The sequence below is a fragment of the Hyalella azteca genome, unplaced genomic scaffold, assembly GCF_000764305.2.
Source record: "Hyalella azteca isolate HAZT.00-mixed unplaced genomic scaffold, Hazt_2.0.2 contig12078, whole genome shotgun sequence".
Lineage (NCBI taxonomy): Eukaryota > Metazoa > Arthropoda > Malacostraca > Amphipoda > Hyalellidae > Hyalella > Hyalella azteca.
Window position 1 is genome coordinate 40,882 of NW_025942046.1, and position 23,286 is coordinate 64,167.

A 23,286-nucleotide genomic window follows, 5' to 3' on the forward strand; every position below is an offset into this window, starting at 1 on the left:
GTAAGAGATTTCTCCAGCGGCAGCGGAATGAATTTTTGGAATTCACGGTAAATTTAAATCCCGCAATGAGCTAAAGAATTGCGGAGAAGATTAGAAATATTTCCGCATTTATTTTTGAGTGCGGATTTCAGGTTTTGCTCCGGCTTTGCAGTGAACTCGCCATATCCGGAACTAATGGAGAGGTTAAATATAATTACGCTTAGGAATTTTAGGGGCAGGAAAATGTTGTGGGTAAGCGCACTTAACATCTTCGGGTGAAAATCTGAAATCTGCGGATCTTCGGGTGATGTTCATAAGCAAGAAAATGCATAAATAAGGATTGTTGGATATAATTTTGAAAACAAGTGCGATAATGAATCAAGACAAAATCTCAATGATTTCTAGTAATGACCTCCAAATTTCAGCAATCATATTATAAGAATATAAGAATATAGGAATATATAAGAATGCAATAATATAAGAATATAACAATATAACAATGTAATTAAGAGGACCGGCTTGGTGAAAAATCTAATATTTTGGCTTCTCCGTTTTCTTGGCTCATTTCGTAGCTGCTGAAAAGGCTCGTCTAACGCAACAAACCTCGTGTATGTGCGTGCTCTAGTTTTTGCGTAAAGCAATTTTAAAAATATATAAAATGAAACTTTTTTAACAATATGAACAGAGATTTCTTTTGAATAAATCTGTATACATAGATCCTTATTCTCGTTAATTACAAAGTGTTTGCACTCGTTTGAAAGCTACAAGCGATGCGCGTTCAAGAAAGCAAATACCGGTACCACGGTTATGCATGCAATAATTTTTGCGAAATGCAGTTCTAAACTTGTATAAAATGAACATTTTATGTACAGTATATATATATATATATATATAAATATAATAAAGTCCCATTTATAGCTTATTATTCACGTTAAACTGGACAAGAATAAGTCTTAAGACGCGTACTGGTACCCTAAATGCAAATAAATGGCAATGGAGAAGCTTGGGCAAAAATATCAAATTTTTTTGGCATATTCCTCAAATTTTACTTTATTTGGCTCACTTGAACAATTTAAATATCCAAAAAACACCTTCTTAAAAACTTTATAACTTCTACAGTATTTAAGCTACAGCAATGACAGACATATCATTCGATTCATAAAAACCATACCTAGCGACTCTAGGAGCCTATTTTTGTTTTTGTGCATGGTTTGACTTATATATGGGGAGGAGTGGGAGTGGGGGCTGAAAAATGTGGAAAAATGAAAAAACGCGCCTAAAAGAAAAACTATGAGGAAAATCAGTAATCGGGGCTCTAGAGCCGCTAGATAATTTTGTTACAAATCGAAATTAAATGTGTCTCGATATTGTAGCGTGTGATTTGCCAAAGTTAAAAACTTTTGTGAGTACCCCCTCCTTTGCAATTTTCTATTAATTTTAAGTTTTCTTCCATTTTTGCGAAAAGTTCATACGAGCAAATTGTTTTTTATTTTACCTTTTACGTACGTGTGTGAAATTTCAGAAAGATCGATTGGTAAATGTAGAAGTTTTTCGTGGACCGAGCCGGTTCCCTTAACTAAATACATGTACGGTACTGACGTGCACCTCACTAGCCCTGCCTGGTACTAAACTAGTGACAGGCAAGATAAGCTGGCCACCAATCTAACGAGCGATGCGCCTCAGAGCTGCAATGCATCAACAGTTGTCATCATCAAGTAGATATTTGCACTTGATTTTCTCCCCGAAGCGGCAAGTAACATCAAGCTTTTCTTTACCGAGAACTGTGACAACTGGTAACCCTTAACAGCTGTCGTAACGATTGTGACAGTTGGTGCTGTCGTAACGATCGTGACAGTTGGTGCTGTCGTGAAGATCGTAACAGTTGGTGCTGTCGTGACGATCGTGACAGTTGGTGCTGTCGTGACGATAGTGACAGTTAGTGCTGTCGTGAAGATCGTGACAGTTTGTGCTGTCGTGACTATCGTGACAGTTGGTGCTGTCGTGACGATCATGACAGTTGGTGCTGTCGTGACTATCGTGACAGTTGGTGCTGTAGTGAAGATCGGGACAGTTGGTGCTGCAGTGAAGGTCGGGACAGTTGGTGCTGCAGTGAAGGTCGGGACAGTTGGTGCTGCAGTGAAGGTCGGGACAGTTGGTGCTGCAGTGAAGGTCGGGACAGTTGGTGCTGCAGTGAAGGTCGGGACAGTTGGTGCTGCAGTGAAGGTCGGGACAGTTGGTGCTGCAGTGAAGGTCGGGACAGTTGGTGCTGCAGTGAAGGTCGGGACAGTTGGTGCTGCAGTGAAGGTCGGGACAGTTGGTGCTGTAGTGAAGATCGGGACAGTTGGTGCTGCAGTGAAGGTCGGGACAGTTGGTGCTGTAGTGAAGATCGGGACAGTTGGTGCTGCAGTGAAGATCGGGACAGTTGGTGCTGCAGTGAAGATCGGGACAGTTGGTGCTGTCGTGAAGATCGGGACAGTTGGTGCTTCCCAAGGGCTGTCGTGAAAATCGTGAATGTTGGGAACTTCCGTGATCTATCGTTACAATCGTGACAGCTGATGCCTATCAAAAGCTGTCAATACGATCATGGCAGGATATTTTTTAGAGCTTTTATGACAAGCGTGACAGGTCGTACATCTCAAAAACTATCATTGCAATCATTCCGGCTGATTCTTTTTAGATGCAATCGTCACGATCATGAAAAGTGGTACATCCCACGAACAGTCGTGGTGATCGTGCCAGTGGTTCTTTCTGAGAGCTATCGTGAGGACCGAGCCAGCTGCAGGCTAGATTAGCACAGATCTACCTTCTCATTAGTCTGCAATTTACGACGGAATCAAAGCGAAGAATTCGCTGCTGAAAAGCATGGTTTAGTCTCGACATTACCAACTAATTTCGAATGTTTGCTCACCAGTCGGATTTCTCACTTATAAAAAAAAAACTCACTGGCACTTGCATCAATAAGATTCGCAGTTGATCTTCAATCGGTACGAAATTTTAGGGATGTTTTTGAACTTAATTTTCATTAATAATATCTGCATTTAGAAGATAGTTTAAAGTAATGGAGCAAAATTATGCACCTGACGTGCACCATCGTGTGTTCATATCATTCGAGCGATTGAACGAAACGAAGACAGTTCAAATAATTAGCAATCATAGACATCAAGCCCCTCATCGGCCTCGCATGACAGAGTTCGAGCTATCTTAACCTCTGAATAGTAAATGTTCCGGCAGTGCGACACCAATCTAACTAGTTGATTCTTTTGCATATAATACAGGCGAAGAGATTGTCGTTCTAGAATGGAAAAGAGCATTTTACTTCATGGATATTGATTTTGACCTCGTGCACCGAACAAGATACTCAATTTACTACAATCCACTAAAATGAAGTCACGAAACTGTACAGTCTCGCACATATACTTTGCTGGCCTAATGGCGTTTCGAATTCGTATGGGGATGAACACGATACTGTAGCGAATGAAACAAATACACGTTTAAAATTGAGCATACTCAGCGCAAAGTTCTGTTATTATAAACTAATTTTACTTTGTGAGAAGTTACGGGAGTTTATAAATATTTTTCATTCTAGAACTGAACCAACAGTAATAAATGGTCGCAGAAAATCTTAATAGTAACCATGTATAATATCAAAATTCAATAAAAAATATTGATTTGTACGATCGAAAGTATTAGATAGAAATTAAATCTTCCACACTTACGTTAAAAAGATGCTCAAATCCATGAAATTTTTGTCAGAAATGTTACGTTTAGTTTTTAGATTTGATATTTTATCGAAGATTTAGGGTAGTTAAATGTTCGTTGTAAGATCCGTAGAGTTCAGTGAGTCGCATATACAGACTAGCTCACAGTCATCGAGCTTGCGAATCACGTGCAGGATTTCGGCTTCCTTAATTAACCAGTAATGAACTCCCGGGCTCAGCACGAAGAGGCAGCAGGCATCTGAACATTGAAGGGAAAATCTCTTATCTCATACATTCGGCCATTGAACTGAATTCCGGTGATGAGAGCTTGGGCAGGAAAGAGCTGGAAAAATTGGCACCATCTAATAACTTGGAAATAGTACACAGTTGTTTTGTGGTAGTTGATCGTGAACCGGGGCCGTTTTAGTTCTGGGACGAGTACAGTTTTTCTGAGGGCATTGGTTATGTACATTAAGCTTTTGTACTTCATCAAGTCACTATCGGGCAATATGGGAGCGCCTACGAGCTGTTCGGGTTTGATATGTAACTATCAACCACGGCGTCAATCCAAAACCCGGACTTTTTGCACGTTTGAAGCCATGCATGAAAGCTATTTTTCACTCAAAATGGGTCTCGTAACTATACTGACTCTCAGTTGGGCCAGTTGATGATCTCAGTTGGGACTGATGCAGGATACTGCTGCTTGCTTCTTGCGGCCGGCAGTGGTGCAGAGACGGAAGATCAGGGATTGTACCCATGAACATGTCCAGTCGACAATGAATTAAAGTCTCAATAAGACCATCCCCTCTTCAAAGTTTCATTGACAAGAGCTTAAACAGCCTTGGTCCCGCTACGAAAAGGGGTCCTTCCTAACGAGATTGAAATCCAATCTCAGCTCTGTTGCGTAATATGGTATCCTGCTAAGTCTCCCTCCTTCCCTCGTAGAGGTATGGCATAAAGATATAGCACTTTCAAGGTCAGGGGCCAGTCCGTTGATTATTTTCAATGTGTGCAGAATGACACACCTCTCCTGTCTCCTCTGCATTAAGAACAGACCAAGGCATCCCAGCCACCTTAGTAGTCCAGCTCTTCCATCCCGCTGGTACAGGACATGAAGGCTCGCTTTACCGCTTTCAATTTGTGCACTGCGCCAGCCCTGATCGGGGTCCAGAGCTGGCAGCAGTATTCAAGGAGAGGGATCGAAAGGGCTCTAAAGAGTGTGAACACCGGTTCCGCTTCTGTCGTTCTGAAAGTTCGCAAGATGTACAGTCTGTCATATTACTCTTTCAGTAATTGCCGCTATGTGGTTACCAAACCTGACATGGACAATCGTCAACACTCCGAGATCATTTCAGTCTCCATGCTACCCAGGGCCAGGTAGTGCTGTTCAATCCAGAATTTTCGCTACCTCTGTATCTCAGAACTTCAAACTTGGTTCCGTATAATTGTATGTTGTTCACTCTTAACATTCATATTCCAGTCTGGTCCAGTCAAACACTGCAGACTGGCCTGTTTGCAACCTCTCGCTGGTTGTTCCGTTTGCAATTGTTATCATCCCCCTGTTATTGGTCGCAAATGACGATGTCGAGGCGTAGTTTCCTTCAACATGTGAAAAAGAAAGAGGATAAGGCCAAGTGCCGATACCTATGGTACTCCGCTCTTTTCCCACACCTCGCTTCAGTTAGGGAGCTGTGGATCTACGACCGCGCAATTTGAGAATGTGCCTCTTACGTACGCCTGTGCCTCGTACGACTCTCCCTTTAATCCAGTCATGCGACATCGTACGACTCTCTCTTTAATCCAGTCGTACAAAATCGTACGACTCTCCCTTAATCCAGTCGTACGAAATCGTACGACTCTCTTTAATCCGGTCCTACGAAATCGTACGATTCTCTTTAATCCAGTCGTACGAAATCGTACGACTCTCTTTAATCTGGTCCTACGAAATCGTACGACTCTCTCTTTAATCCAGACGTACGACATCGTACGGCTCTCTCTTTAATCCAGACGTACGACATCGTACGCCTCTCTCTTTAATCCAGACGTACGACATCGTACGACTCTCTCTTTTATCCAGACGTACGACACCGTACGACTCTCCATTTTAGCCAGACGTACGACATCGTACGACTCTCTCTTTAATCCAGTCGTACGACATCGTACGACTGGAGTTTTTCTTCTTGCTGCTGTGAATCAGTTGAACGTGTTGGAACGATTCATATTGTGTCTCATAAGTCCGGTAAAATATTTTTCATAATAAAACACGTGTACGTATCACAATGCGCGGTCGTTATATAACATACGTCCGTATACAAAATGCGTAATGAGTCAAAGTATCACTGTTGTCGAATTTTTCAATATTCTGAGTCAGAAAACTTATAGTTTTCAACAATTTAAGCCAAACAAGTTTGATGCAACTTCCCAAGTGATGAAAAAGTCGGATTTACGCGCGATTAATTTAAACCCCCGATGAATTTGACTAGGCAAAAGAATGTCGTTTACATGAAAAAATATGTATTTTGACGCGAAGTATATAATCGTATCGTTATGCAGCTCTCTTGAAATTTACTATGATACATCATTTATCCAAGCCTAGAAAAACTGCAACTTGAGAGGCGGCGTTAAATGGCATTAATGCTATAAAAAATAATCATTTACATAATAAAACACGTATACGTATCACAATGCGCTGTCGTTACAAAACTTACGTCCGTTAAAAAATGCGTGCACTTAATAAAACACGTGTCCGTAATAAAACACGTGTCCCATATTTAGTAATACTTTACTAGTAATACTTCCCATTTAGTAAAAACACGTGTCCCATATTAGTAATACTTTATTAGTAATACTTCCCATTTAGTAAAAACACGTGTCCCACATTAGTAATACACTCGATAAGTTGAGCTTCTAGCAACTATAATTATGGCCTAATGTGGTGGTCGCAGAGAGTGATTCTCGGAGCAGCGTCATTTGATATAATATAATATAATATAATATAATATAATATAAATATAATAAAATATAATATTATATAATATAATATGATGTATTAACGAATAAAATATCGATTGCCATTAATCATATCATCAAATAAGCTTATCTTTTCAAAATAAACGCATTTCCCTTACGCATTTAGGCTATTGAGCTGACGGTCCTTACAGCCATTCATTGCACGTTAGCGTCTTGAATACGTGTCAATAAAATATATATATCGATTTGGCAGTAATATATATATATATTCATTGCACGGTAGCGTCTTGAATACGTGTCTTATGTTGCGGGCACGAAAAGTTGCAATCACGTCCTGATTATGATGTTATAACTTATCAAGTGTACACAGCGCGACTGTACACAGCGCGACTGTACACAGCGTGACTGTACACAGCGCGACTGTACAGAGCGCGACTGTACACAGTGCGACTGTACACAGTGCGACTTTACACAGCTTGACTGTACACAGCGTGACTGTACACAGCGCGACTGTACACAGTGCGACTTTACACAGCTTGACTGTACACAGCGCGACTGTACACAGTGCGACTGTACATAGCGCGACTGTCCACAGTGCGACTGTACACACCACAATTTTGCACAGCACGACTGTATACAGCGCGACAGTACACAACGCGACTGTACACAGCTGCGATTGCACACAACACAATTTTGCACAGTGTAGCATATCAAGTTTCCTGTATTCTTAATAATTTGCCGCCAAGATAAAGCACGTTGTAGAAGTCGTGCTCCGTAAGCCTTCGTTCTCGTTGGATGTTCATTATGTTGGTTCCAATAAAGCCTGTTCCGTGCTGCCGTGTTATTTCCTGCCTTCACGCACGTTAACTTCATACATTACACACAGCGTGACTGCACACAACACAAATGTACTTAACGCGACTGTACACAGAGCGACTGTACACAGAGCGACTGTACACAGAGCGACTGTACATGGCACAACACACCGGCACAACAATCGGTCCCTCAGGTGTGCTCAGCGCAGGAAGCTATTGAGGCGTGGCGATCCCAGGGGAGCGAGCGCCCCCCCTCATCAGGACCCCCCTCACCAGGACCCCCCTCCTCCTCCTCCCCTGAGAACTGGCCTGATATAGCCGTTTAGTTGGCCGGCGATAAGACGTATATGATTTAAAAGTCCGGTTTCGTTGAATTACAAAAGAATTTAACATAGGCTGCTTCATGAAAAATATATATTTATGAATGAGTGTAGTTGCAATAGACTATTACGATGTGATGTTTTGGCTACAATAAAACATGTTAAGTGGAGTTACTTGTTGATTAATTGATCATGCTTCGAACTAATCACTGAGAGGTTGTTAATAAAATACCATACAGCGTTGGCTGTAACAAACGTGATACAGCGTTGGCAGTAACGAACGTGATACAGCGTTGGCAGTAACGAACGCGATACAGCGTTGGCAGCAGTAACGAACGTGATACAGCGTTAGCAGTAACGAACGTGATACAGCGTTGGCTGTAACGAACGTAATACAGCGTTGGCAGTAACGAACGCGACACAGCGTTGGAAGTAACGAACGCGATACAGCGTTGGCAGTAACGAACGAGATACAGCGTTGGCAGTAACGAACGTGACACAGCGTTGGCAGTAACGGTTGCTAGTGACGAGCGCAGGTCGAGTGGTCGATGATAGAGGCTAAACTCGTGGCATTATCCTTTTTGATAATTTAAAGGCTTATCAGGCTCGTTAGATGCAAATAAATGAATTATTTACTGTATAAGTCATCATCAGATAATATTATGTAAAATCAAAAAAAAGATAATACGAGTATATTTGATCTCCGGCGCCCACCGGAACAAAGTTGATGGTTCTCATGAGAGATATCGAAGAAAACTTATAAATGAGGAGCAATAGAATGTGTGCAGAAAAATTTAAGTTTCCATAGTTTTTCAAGTTTATGATTACTTACAACTTTAATATATTTTTGACTGTTAAATAATGAGAGTGTTCCGTTAGTGAACAGAAGAATTTCGGAATTGATTCAATATCGATGATATTGACAGGTGACAACATTACTGGCCCGTGACATTACTGCCCGTGACATTACTGCCCCGTGACATTACTGCCCCGTGACATTGCTGCCCCGTGACATTGCTGCCCCGTGACATCACTGCCCCGTGACATTACTGCCCCGTGACATCACTGCCCCGTGACATTACTGCCCCGTGACATTACTGCCCCGTGACATCACTGCCCCGTGACATTACTGACCCGGAAAGCGAAGCGGTTGGTCAGGTCAGGGTCCCGGAACGTAAGGGTCGCGACGATGGACCCTGAGGGCAGCCCCTCCTTCACCTCCAGCAGCCACCGCGTCCTCGTCCACCGCGGCGACACGTCGTTCACGTCGTCCACCGTCACCAGCACCTCGCACGAACCTGGGACACGAATATCACGTCATAGGAACCTGGGACACGAATATCACGTCACATGAACCTGAGGCACGAATATCACGTCACCTGTGCCATCGCACGAAATTAACGCTGAGGGAAAGTACCCTCAGTCGCCCTCAGTTTCGATGCGGGTCAATTGTTGCAGCGCAGCCCTCGGTGAGGAATTTAACTTTTGGTTCATCTCCAAAGTTCTGCTTTTGAACATTTCATTGTCCACTATCTAAATAATTATCCGTCCCTGTTAATCCTTTGGTGTTAGCGCTTTCCACCGCTATCGAGCAATTCCTTTCCGTGATCAAATCATCGTTTACCTTTGATTCACCTGTCTGCGTTCATCTTCTCAGTTAACCTTTTCCTAGGGTAACCTATACTAAGATAACATTCTTATAAGCTATCCTTCTCCTATGATAACTTCCTTCTAGTCTAACTTTTATCAAAGTTAACTCGTTTCTGGTATCACTTTCATTGTTAACCCCTTCCTTGTTAACTCTCGAAAGGGTTGGGATGAAGGGCGACAAATCGCAGGAATGACAAGGTTAATGTTGAAAGGCGACACAGAACGACGCATCCCGGCAGAATTTCCAATTAGCGACCGGCGCTGGACAATGCAGGTCTTTTGTGCGTAGCTTGCGATTAATGAGCCGATTATATGAATGCTGAACTGCCCAACTTGAATGGAAATTGCGACCTAAGTTCCTTGATTATAACAGCAAAGTTCAGAAAACAATTAATGAAGATCAGATAGTGAGAAATTGAGCAAACAATGTAATTAACATCATTTGATGCTGTCTTAATCAAAAGTTGAAGCAGGCCGTCAATTCAGTTAAATCGAAAGAACTTCTTGAACTTGGGGACAGTTCTTTTTATTTGAATACCAAAAATATTGTCGAGAATTTCGAGTCAGGAAGAATAAATTTAAATAAATAGCAATCAATTAATTTGATTACATCAATTAGGATTTCAATCGTCAAATAAACCAGCCCCTTACCCTCAAGGCCTCCTCCGTCCCGGGCCACCAGCTCCCCCGCCTCACCCTCAAGGCCTCCTCCATCCCAGGCCACCAACACCCACGCCTCACCCTCAAGGCCTCCTCCGTCCCGGGCCACCAGCACCCGCGTCTCACCCTCAAGGCCTCCTCCGTCCCGGGCCACCAACACCCGCGTCTCACCCTCAAGGCCTCCTCCGTCCCGGGCCACCAGCACCCGCGTCTCACCCTCAAGGTCTCCTCCGTCCCGGGCCACCAGCACCCGCGCCTCACCCTCAAGGCCTCCTCCGTCCCGGGCCACCAGCACCCACGCCTCACCCTCAAGGCCTCCTCCGTCCCGGGCCACCAGCACCAAGGCGTATCTCTCGGTCTTCTCCCTGTCGAGGGGGGGCCCGCGGGTCTGGATGGTCCCGTTGACGGCATCCACTGCGAACAAAGGCTCCCCCGACGTCGCGTCGATTGCGTTCTCCTGAAGGAAGTACGTCACTCGAGCGTTCCCGCCCTCCGTGACGTCGTCATGGTCGTCTGCTGTCACCACAGAGACCACGGATCCTGGACGACGTAACTTATTTTTTATATCGAGGTTAAGTCGTTACCTTAAATAAAGCAGAATATTTGCTATCAAACGTTGAAATATTTTAATAGAACTCAAGTTACAACTGTGAATTCAGTGAGAATTAAATAAAAATTGACAGGAAAATTTCCAGCAAATAAAATAATACAGGAAGTAATACCACGGTACAAATCAAAATTGACGAACTGAAATGTATCTATGAACGAAAATAACAACAATTATATGTTCAAAAAACAACAAGAAAAAGAGACTTGATAAGATAGCAGGCAAAGTTCTCGCTTGAGAACAATAAGGCGCTACCAAGTCCCTGGCAAGAAAAGAATTCTTTTGTCTTCGGCCGCAAATCAAACTAGACAAGGAACAGGATTTTTCCATGAAGAAACTGAGCAACTTCTGGCCACCCAAACAGATATACTTTACAAGTTCAAACATACAATTTCCAGTTCAAATCCTTCAAGTTTAATAGAGCAAATACTACAATATATCAGCCGAACGAATAAAGCAATTAAATTTTATTATCAATCTAATTATTAGTAGAATTAATTCTATTAATTTACAGAATTTTTATATTAATTTATATTATCAATTATTATGATCACAATGAAAATATAAGAAGGAAAAAATTGAAAATAATCCTCACCAACTGGGGAGTTCTCGACAACAGACACGTGGACAACAGGGGCGGGGAAAACAGGCGCGTTGTCGTTGATGTCTTTAACGTTGATGACCACCATGGCAACGGCCGCCGATTGACCGTCGCTGGCCGTAACTTTGAGGCGGTACGATGAACGGCCATCAGGAGGGTCACGGTCCAACGGCTGTAACGTAACTTTATGTTTTACAGTTACGGTACAATGTACAGTAACGGAACACTGTACTGTATGGGTACAAATGTACAATGTACATTAACGGTACACTGTACAGTAACGGTACATTGTACAGTAACGGTACACTATACAGTAAAGGTACACTGCACAGTAACGGTACACTGCACAGTAACGGTACACTGTACAGTAACGGTACACTGTACAGTAACTGTACACTGTACAGTAGCTGTACACTGTACAGTAACGGTACACTGTACAGTAACGGTACAATGTACAGTAACGGTACACTGTACAGTAACGGTACAATGTACAGCAACGGTACACTGTACAGTAACGGTACACTATACAGTAACGGTACAATGTACAGTAACGGTACACTGTACAGTAACGGTACACTGTACAGTAAAGGTACACTGCACAGTAACGGTACATTGCACAGTAACGGTACACTGCACAGTAACTGTACACTGCACAGTAACGGTACACTGCACAGTAACTGTACACTGCACAGTAACGGTACACTGCACAGTAACTGTACACTGTACAGTAACGGTACACTGATACTCTGCAGTGATGTCGAACTGTGATTCTGTGCAGTTATGTTTAACCGTACTTCATTTGAGTAATTTTGTATTGTGCTTCTGTGCAGTAATGTTAAACTGTAATTTTGTTCATTCTTTAAATTTTAATCCTGTACAAAAATATTGCATTGTAATTCATTGCAGTTGTCAAACTGAGATTCTGCTGTAAATCTAAATCCCTGAACTACATGTAACACGATAATCCCTGAACTGTAACACGATAAGATTTTAGAGGCGAAAATATTTTGAGTAATTTAGCAGATTACTTCAGAGGCAGTAGATCTTACACATAAATATGGCGCAGATTAAAAGCACCGGAAAGGTCTCCGGGATAACGTCCAATAAGTCTAGTTTAAAATAATGAAAAAATCGCAATTCCTTGGGCGCGCTGAATGCAATAAAAGCGAGCAATAAATAAGAGAGCTTCATAAACCACAGCTGCCCTCGCAAGAAAATAACTACAAGGTTTCTCGCTTCAATAACTTAGAGGTCGTTCCTAAGCCGACCTCATAGTCAATGCCATTAAAGTTATTAAGTTCATAATAAGGTCTTGGTTTATTGATAAAAGGTGCATATGATTTGAAGATGAAAATGAATGCACGATATTAGATTACGTATTGCAAGTCATAACGAGATTTTGCTTAGATACTCAGATCCTAGGATGTGTTAAGCTATTGTTTGAAAATGCAAGAGTACTCAAACGTCAGCAAACTTCAGATGATGAGATTGTTAACGTTCAGCGGCCACGACAGCTGGACAAGTGATAGCTCGGTGCGTAGTTAAGCTGTAATTCGAGGCTCGATTAAAAGGACAGTACGACTGAGTTAAGTGACAACACCGTTGACGAGTCTTCACGCAACCCAGGACGGTTCAAGTGATCAGGGACGGTTCAAGGGATCATAAGAAAAAACTAATACGCGTAAAATCGCATAAAGTTTGCAGAAACGAGTCGAAAGGAGTGGGATGAGATCTAGGAAGGAAATGTTTACGGAGACAAAACCAAAATCTAGTTAAGACAGAAACAAGCTACTAGTCGAATACGGCCTTTATTTGGAAATATGGCCTTTATTTGGAAAGCTTCCCTGGGATATGGTCGCAGAAGTGAAACCAATTCACTGAGAAGTGGATTAATTATATGAGAGAGACGTATTTTCAGACAATAGTTCACGCAGTGCTTTTAGACTGCAATGGCGACGCGATTTCAAAATTCCAGCAAGACAGAGGTCCATGTATCGCCAACAACGCAGTAAACGATCAGAAAAACGAACATCGTTGTCGTGTAAGTCTTATTATAGTCTGTTCCTAGACTTCCATTTAAAAATTTGATGGAAAAAATTAATATCCGCGTGTTTGCAGGAAGTTTGAAGTTTCAGAAACATAAAAATGATTCGCCAGGAACTATTGAATGTAATTAAAGCATCTGCTCAAAGCTCACATCGAAACTACGAACAAAGATTTTCACTTATTCTTATAATAATGGCGGCGTTAATATTGCGTTAAATTACAATAAAGGCTTTAATATTAAATAAATCTCCAAAATTACGGGGGAGTGGCTTCATTCCAACTAATTGTTTGACGAAAAATGTTTGCTAAAATAGAATTTCGTCAGGAACCAGCATTCGGTATTTAATTAGAACCAAAACTATCGAATAAACCATTTTCTTACCCACTGCATTCAACTCTATTTACAAGGAACTATAATATAAATCAAGTGCCGCACTTCTACTTGAGTGACTAGAAAAGCCTCTTCTCTGTTAGCTTTGTAATAACAGAAACAATGCATTCTAAAGTCCAATATACTAAAATATGCCGAGTAGTTACTATAAAAATAATTTTAATAACGAGCTGCCAGTGTTCCAGTTTTCCAAGACCGTTCCATCTACACGAGCGTCGGCACAAATTACGCCTGACTTGTTCAGCAACAAATGAACTCCGCGAAGCGTGTCGGCTGGAATGAATCCCAAAGGAGTAATACGCCTCGATGTATTCTGATACTTTTTATTTCCAGGATGACGGTACATCATCGTCAGGCATCATTGCAACACATCATTGTTACACATCATTCCATCGTAAAAGCATCTTACTGGTTGTCATCATAAATACACATCATCCTCTTAGTCAATGATAAATCACGTAACTCCGCGAATTATAAATAAAAGACGGGGCATCGAAGATGTCATCAATGTTGCGTTACGTCTGACCTTATATACAAACCTAATATCAAGTATGTTCAATTCTAATTGAAGTTAAATGTCAGGCAATGCCAGTAAAGGTTATTCGCGTGCGGCGAAGCAAGACAGGTACCGATAACAGGTGTCAAGTCTTGATCGAGAAGCCTCGAGAATAACAGAAGCTATACAGCTAACAAGATAATGAATGAAATTGTCAGTTACAGTTTACGATTTAACGTCACTTAACTGACTGTCTCAGTCAGCAACGTTCAAAACAGATCACTCACCGAGTCTCAGTCAGCGACGTTCGAGTTCCAGCGTTAAACTGCCTCGATAGAGTCGACCAGCTCGCGTATTATTTTAATAACAATGAAGTAAAAGTTTCCTCTAAAAAAGAAAACTTTTCAAATTAGAGGGAGTTTTTGGGAGGGTTGCGCTCAGGAAATGATCTCGTCAGAATAAAAATACTCAGGGGAAGGGGGAATGCAAGTGAACGGTGCTGTAGTTGTGTTGTAAATTGTAATATTAATTCAGTTCAAATATGTAGCGATATTTATGTCTAGTAGTATAATTTTTCAAACAATCATAGCAATACTAAAAGACGTTTAAAACTTATGCAGTATGTGCAGAATTTAAATTGTTTAAATCTAAAATACGAAAAAACATTATAGATGCATCATTCCTCACGAAATAAAGTCAATGCAATAGCAAGATTACATTAGCGAGATCGAAGTGTTAGAGGGGTTTAATGGAAGTATTATGTGGCTATACTCAGAGAAATTAATGGGTCATATTGTACAAATTATGAGAATTTTTTATCAACAGCACTGGTCTTAACCAAACGCTGCTCTGGTACGCCCTTTTGTTAAGAATAATTGGGTCAGGATGACCCACGCTAAAGCAAAAAGTGTATCGCCCTTCTGAAGTCACATGCGGGTATGAGTCATCGTCGGGACAAAGGCTTACTTCCAAGACATCCAAGCAGAAAAAAATGGTCACTGGACCATAAGGATCGACATTGCGTAGTGTTGATCATCAAATGAATGTCCTCGGTAACGAACATTTCATGGTTTTGCAGCTCACTATGAAAAATTTCGTCTTACTACGGTCGGACAACTGTGGGGTTTAGCACGGCCGCTCATACGCCGCGGGTGACTTTCAATCTTGCAGTAATTGTAGTATTGGACAGCGAGTGCAGCGCCATGACTCGAGTTCGACACTCTGCTGTGTCAATTACATGAATATTTCGGGCTGGAATAATGCAAGGAAGGTAATTCGCTAATGGTCTTGTGGACTACATGGAGGGCAGAGTTTGCCAAGGGCTTAGCCGGCCGCAGCTCGGTTACGGCGAGTAAGCACCGGATACTTCCTAAAATTTTAAATTTAGCTTGGATATAAATTTTAAAAATTTTGATGTTTATGTCGATATTCTTGTCACAGTCAAATTGTGTCGTCATAGTTTTAATATTTTTTGAGGGATCCAAGCCTATGGAAATACGTTGGTGAAAAATTATATTTATAGGATTGATTTTGGGGCGAAACAGAATGCTAAACAACAAAGAACCCTGCTGGATAAAATGTCCTCTGTCGTCCGGATAAAATGTCGTTTAGTGTAGTATGTGTAACAGGGCTAAAAAGGTGTAATTTTCATATGGTATTTGAAGAATAATAAATTAAATTAAGAAATTCACAGATGACCCACATTTTCTTACCGTAAGCACGCTGAGATCCCCGGTCGAAGGATCGATCATGAAGGCAGGCTTCGGGTCGCCAGAAGTCCAGACCACCGACTCGTTCCTTGCAAAACGCGGCGACAAATTCCCTCCGCGTAAACTGCTCAACGATTCGGCTGCACTCCAGGAACCATTCCAGCTCACATTTGGACGCACTCCAGAAGCAAATCCCCGTAATTTTGCCTGCCTGTGATAGTATCTTTTCAACCTGGATTGCCACAAGGCGTTTGCTGAGTCGTCCTCTCTGACGACACGAGCTGCTCTAGAAGATTGCCGACCGGGTCGTGATGGTCCGCGACTTTGAAACGCTTCTTGTGTAGAGTTGCGACTTAGGTTCCCATAGTGCATATCACGAGCGTTCGCTATGGTATTCATGGCCACTTTCTTCATCTGGTATCGTCGGGATCGCCGACCGGAATATTCGTTGTCATCGCGACTACGACCGCTCGAAGCTAGTTTAGGTTCTAGCGAATCTTGGGAGGCGTTCAGAAGAAATGGCAACGAAGTTTTTGTCGGATCTGAAAATTTGTCGGCAATATTTGGATTTTTGGATACGAAGGATTTCATGTGTGAGGGGGGACTGTGTGCTAGAGACATGTGAGTGAGGGACGTGTGGACTTGCGACATGAAGGACGGCACGTCTCCTCCCGCCGATGGGTCTTCCTCGTCAGGTAGCAACGACAGAGAGTAGGTTATGGTCCCCCATTTACCCTCGTCTTGATCGATAGCTTGCACCTGTGAGCCGATACTTTCCTCGTTAAAAAGTTTTCACTTAATAAAATATCTGAGACACAGAATTATATTATTATTAGGTAACAGATCAGTTATTAAATTAATACAGAAGCGAGCATTATTTTAAGCCAGGACTGTCATCCAATTAAAACACAAGATAAGTTGAAAATGTTAAAGTTACAATTTAAGAAATTTATTTAACTATAAGCAGTGACGACAGCTACGTCCAATGTGCACATAATCTGGACTCAAGAGTCACTTTAATCACTCTTACAATTAACAGTGATTACTGTGACTTTCATCACAGTAAAAAACGATACCAGTAACATTATTTACCGCGAACAGCGATACCAGTAACTTTATTTACCGCGAACAGCGATACCAGTAACTTTATTTACCGCGAACAGCGATACCAGTATCGCAACTCACCGTACATCGTGCCTCACCGTAAGCAGACGTCTGGGCAGATGTCTGTCGTCCTCCTCTGTAATCTGGGCTTCGTACAACGTCGTCACGAAGTGCGGTGCGTTGTCGTTCACGTCGATCACGTCGACGTGTACGGGCACGTCGCTCCACACGCCCGCTCCGTGACGTAGCCCAGCACGTACCGTCACTACGTGCTGCAAGAGACGGCACGCTCTCAACGTTATTCACTATGTTATTGCCTATAGAAAGTTTCATAGGTTAGGTTAATGGGTTAGTTATTAACATAGGCTTATAGTAAACTTGTTCAGAATTATTTAATTAAAAATAACGATCCCTAAAAATATGTAAGGAATAATTGCCACCGAATGTAGAAAATCTGTTAGGGCTACCTATCCGTGACAATATTAATGACGAAGATAATGAATAGTCGTTAGAATAACTATAAACTAGTCATTAAGTCATAACTGAGAGTGAGTCATTAATAACGTTTTCACGATTCATAAACAAGAATGCGTCACTTATAATTGCAGGATGAGTGACAAACACGTCATTTATAAACTATGAATTTCATTCAAAGTCAGTGATATTGATTCTACATGTTAATTATTGAAATAGGAGATGAAGCTGCGCAATTAAATTGTAATTACAGCCATAAATTAACGTAATTTAGCAGATGGACGAGAAGCTGTCGCCGAGGGCTACTCTACCCTCATAATTAAGGGAATATTTGAGGGTAGAAAGCGATAAGTAAATGTGAGGGCTGGCGTCACAACGAACGTCCTTATAATTAAAGGAAGAGTGTCAGGTAATTAAGGGGTATTAAGTTCATTAATATTTTTAGACTATGACTCGAGCTTGCGGTCCAATTAATGACAGGGAATCATAACTTGAGACTTTAAGCGAGAAATTCGACCGAACAGGTGGTAATCTGTGCGTACAAATAACATTGCAGAGCCTTGTACTCTTGACGCTTTTTAATATAATAAGTATATAAAAATATTTACTGCAATTTTTAAATATCAAGTTATAGTATCAGTGTAAGAAAAATAAATGTATCAAAGTGTTTCGCCTCACGAGCATAAGAAGGAACAAAATTATATTATTCCTGTTATAATAAGAAACAAATACGTATTCAAATTTCGGAAGTGAGAATAGCGCACAATACAAGTAAAATGAGCTGACAAAACACGAGAAAAACTTAAAATAAACTAAGGAGACTCCGAATACAGTATTTAAAGTGAAAATTTTTAGGCATGCAAATCGTAAACACCTTTTACGTTCATGAAGTTATATTTTGATGGATTTATTCAGCGAGATATTTCCAAAACAACGCAAACGGGCATGGCTACCCTCAGACTCCCTCTGGCAGTGCGAGGGCAAACTCTCAAGCAATTATAAGGGCAATTAGGGACGAGGGTACACACAGTCCATGCACAAACTCCCACTCAATTATGCAGCGTGCATGCCGAGTTCAGGACCGGCGATTACCGAGGCGAACAGCTTGTGGCGGCCACGACGCTGGCAGCTTGTGGCGGCCACAACGCGAACAGCTTGTGGCGGCCACAACGCGAGCAGCTTGTGGCGGCCACGATGCGAGCAGCTTGTGGCGGCCACAACGCTGGCAGCTTGTGGCGGCCACGACGCTGGCAGCTTGTGGCGGCCACGACGCTGGCAGCTTGTGGCGGCCACGACGCTGGCAGCTTGTGGCGGCCACGACGCTGGCAGCTTGTGGCGGCCACGACGCTGGCAGCTTGTGGCGGCCACGACGCTGGCAGCTTGTGGCGGCCACGACGCTGGCAGCTTGTGGCGGCCACGACGCTGGCAGCTTGTGGCGGCCACGACGCTGGCAGCTTGTGGCGGCCACGACGCTGGCAGCTTGTGGCGGCCACGACGCTGGCAGCTTGTGGCGGCCACGACGCTGGCAGCTTGTGGCGGCCACGACGCTGGCAGCTTGTGGCGGCCACGACGCTGGCAGCTTGTGGCGGCCACGACGCTGGCAGCTTGTGGCGGCCACGACGCTGGCAGCTTGTGGCGGCCACGACGCTGGCAGCTTGTGGCGGCCACGACGCTGGCAGCTTGTGGCGGCCACGACGCTGGCAGCTTGTGGCGGCCACGACGCTGGCAGCTTGTGGCGGCCACGACGCTGGCAGCTTGTGGCGGCCACGACGCTGGCAGCTTGTGGCGGCCACGACGCTGGCAGCTTGTGGCGGCCACGACGCGAGCAGCTTGTGGCGGCCACGACGCGAACAGCTTGTACGATACCCGCCGGCCACGATACCCCATTGGATAATTGAACAGCCAGAACTTTGTTTGGAGCGAGTTATTCAACTAATCGTTTGCGGTTTGCCGAGGTCCATATGCTGAGGCCGTTTGCCATTTGGACTAGAAATAGAGCCTTTAAACGGCGGGCGGCTGAGGCGGATTGCCATTTGGACTGAAGGTTGAGCCATTAAATGGCAGGTGACTGAGGCGGATTGCCATTTGGACTGAAGGTTGAGCCATTAAATGGCAGGTGACTGAGGCGGATTGCCATTAGGACTGGAGATTAAACCAATAAATGGTGGGCGGCTGAGGCGGTTTGCCATTTAGACTGGAGATTGAGCCATTAAATGATGGGCGGCTGAGGCGGATTGCCATTAGGACTGGAGATTAAACCAATAAATGGTGGGCGGCTGAGGCGGTTTGCCATTTAGACTGGAGATTGAGCCATTAAATGATGGGCGGCTGAGGCGGTTTGCCATTAGGACTGGAGATTAAACCAATAAATGGTGGGCGGCTGAGGCGGTTTGCCATTTGGACTCGAGATTAAGCCATTAAATGGTGGGCGGCCGAATGGTTAAGAAGGGCATGATTGATGCAGGAGGTTGCAAGTTCGCGACCAGTAGTAGATTCTTTGAGTAAGAGAGAGCAATTTTACCTTCGACATTGTTATATTTTGGTCTCATTGCGATGACGTTTGTTTACCGAATAATTTTAGCGTAAGAAACTTAACGGAACTGGTATGAAGTCTAACAGAGCCGCATTTTCTACATTGCTTACTTAACATTTTCATATCTAAAGGCGCTTCAAACACTTAAAATTTGGAATGGTAGCGTAGTGAGCACGCCGACTCTATACTCTCTGAACATTGGAACGGGTCAGTGGGACGGGTCATTGTAATGGGTCAGATCAGAGGGACGGGTCAATGTAATTGATTAGTGCAACGGGTCAGTGGGACGGTTCAGTGGGGTGGGTCAGTGTTATGGATTAATACAACGGCTCAGTGAGACGAGTCATTACAATGGACCAGAGGGACGGGTCAGTGTAATAGTGTAGTGTTACGGGGGAATGGGGCGGTTCAGTGTAATGGATGAGTGTGACAGGTTAGCGGGCTAGATCATTGCGACGGGTTAAGTGTAATGTTAACGTGTAACGGGTGAGTGGGATGGGTCTCCACTGCAACACTTCAATCCGTCTCATCAATGCTCCCCTAAATAAAATTGTAATAATGTAACAAGCATCTTTGGAGTTTTTTATGCTTTATATACATTTTACGAGATTGCTCATCTGAATACCGTAGTCTCACCATCTGTAATTGGTTCATAAAATAAGGAAATAAATTTACCGTTATTTTTCTTTCTTTAAATTCTCCTCAATCCATGGTCCTAGCTATAAGGCTTCAGGAAATATTAAGGAAACATTAATAGAATGTCCAAATGAATTGGTGTAATATTTTTCGTTCTATTGAGGCGGGGAGGATGTAAAAAAACTGGCATTTCCAGAGTAGGGAATGAGAATAAAAGTTAGAGAGCCTCTAAAGCTTGGGGAGCCACACCGTCAATTTCCTCCAAAATCAGCGGTTTCAATAATGCGCTGCTTGAATGTTATAACGTACGCTATAATACGTCACAACAGTGAATTACGTTACATCAGGGCAGGAAGTTACAGTACTCCAGCGCAGAACGTTCCAATACTGCATAAATACCAGTCACATGTACACTTTATTCTCACGGACATTGTAGGATAAATAAATCGAAATGAACGAAATTTTTAAATTAACAACACTGCTGTGAAAAGGAAAATACAACTAAGATTAATTACGTCATTAACTTATAAAGAAAAACATATTAGGACACGAATCGTCCTAATATGTTTCTAATCGTAGGACACGAGTCATAGAAGCCACAGAAGAACTGCTATACATCGTTGCCTATCTCTCGGAATTTGGCTTATACCGGCCTCAATGAGCGGCTTTTTCAGCTGTCATTGTTCGTGATGTTATAGATGGCAGGTATATTATTGCTGTCGATTGCCATGAAGTCATAAATTGCTGCTTAATTGTTGACGGCCATGCCTATTAGCGGCGTCAGTGCAGGGGTATAATGAAAACTCTGCCAACTGCAATTATATTATTGTTTGCCTCGCCCTAGAGTTATATTGCTTAAGTCACCCAGGTCCGTCCAGCTAGCTATACATTAAGTACTTTTCTTGGACCTCAATAAACGCTTGTATAGTAAAAGACGATTCCACAAATCCAAACTCTTGAATGTGAATTCTAAACGTTCATAAAAACAAAATAACGAGGATTACCACTTCTCCTATTGTTTGCCTTCTCTTATTCAATGTCAAAAAAGACAAACTTAGAGACCGCTATTATTCAATGAAGAGACTTCCATTATTTATTAAATGAAAATTATTATTGCTATTTATGCTATTTATTAAAATTCTCATTATTATTTATTGCAATTATTATTATTATTTATTACAATTATTATTATTTTTTAAAATTATTATTCTTATTTATTAAATGAAAAAATTCTATTATTAATAGAAGACTTTTTCTTTTTCTTTAAAGACTTTTCTTATTTAATGTAAAAAAACAGACTTATAGCATAGTTAATACTTTATTGTCAAACAAACAAATGACAGTCACAGGCATGTCTCGACACTCCGGTAACGTGCTGCAACTTCTCCGAGGAAAAACTTGAGACTTGGCTTCAGAAAAACCATACAAATGTGCATCATAAATCACTTGATATCATCCACCACATGCCCACCCTTAACAGCAATAACAATAACTGACAGCTCAGAACAAGACAGCCCAGCAATTATATCTTAACTAATTACTTTCATTTGACAATCATTAAAAATATCAATTAATTCTTCTATCTTGGATAATCATTTTGGACTCGTCGATTAAAAGAATGCGCATTAAACAACGAAGCTGCTTACCACGATATCGGTAGCCACAGGTTAACGATAATTTTCGTCACAAAAGAAAAATTATTTTCAGGATAGAATTACTAACCTTGCTACGGTACTAAGCTTACTACAAATAGGTCATTGCTTTATTGTCATAAAAATAAATGATTTTGAATAAATATTCTACTGGGCATGTTTGCCAGTTTGTAGCAAATCTATTATACCGTTTATAGCTTATATCACCAAAAAATATCACATTTCATCTGCCTCTGGCAATACGAATCGGCCATGAATAGCGGACAACCAAATAACCTCTACGTTTATAACAACAAATTGTGTTGATCAACTTCGCGAGTTGCGCTGAGTTAGTAACGTATATCCTGAAACAATGAAGCTCTCAATTTATCGGAGAGAACAACACATAAAATAGGTAAACTTCAGTATTAGACTTGGAGACTCAAGACTTGGAGACTTAAGACCCAACATCGTGCGTTTGTATCCACACAGCACCGAGCAACGGTAGAGGGGAAGTTCCTTATAATGAACGATCTACAAGTTATATAATAAATAGGAATTAGAGATCGCGTCATCACCGGCCAACGTGGCAGTATGTGCATGCCGTGGCCATTCGAACACGACGTTACAATACGCACACGACGTGACAATACGCACACGACGTGACAATACGCACACGACGTGACAATACGCACACGACGTGACAATACGCACACGACGTGACAATACGCACACTACGTGGCAATACGCACACGACTTGACAATACGCACACGACGTGACAATACGCACACGACGTGACAATACGCACACGACGTGACAATACGCACACGACGTAACAATACGCACACGACGTGACAATACGCACACGACGTGGCGATATTATCGCATTTCAAACATTGCTCGCAAATCTGGCAAACATGGATCACTGCGAATCTCGGCGCTACGCAACAATCATATAGCGAACG

The 23,286-nt window shown here is 42.3% G+C and overlaps 1 protein-coding gene across 1 annotated transcript in view; it reads right to left on the bottom strand.

The window, feature by feature from the left end:
- Nucleotides 1-23,286, bottom strand: part of LOC108666666 (putative neural-cadherin 2) — a 138,852-nt gene that overhangs the window by 28,218 nt on the left and 87,348 nt on the right. The window contains exons 5-9 of the mRNA XM_047883127.1: nucleotides 17,145-17,318; nucleotides 15,946-16,701; nucleotides 11,295-11,472; nucleotides 10,399-10,632; nucleotides 8,917-9,080 (exon numbers count right to left, since the gene is read on the bottom strand). Coding sequence (XP_047739083.1) covers nucleotides 8,917-9,080; nucleotides 10,399-10,632; nucleotides 11,295-11,472; nucleotides 15,946-16,701; nucleotides 17,145-17,318 — 1,506 coding nt within the window. The remainder of the gene's footprint in view (nucleotides 1-8,916; nucleotides 9,081-10,398; nucleotides 10,633-11,294; nucleotides 11,473-15,945; nucleotides 16,702-17,144; nucleotides 17,319-23,286) is intronic.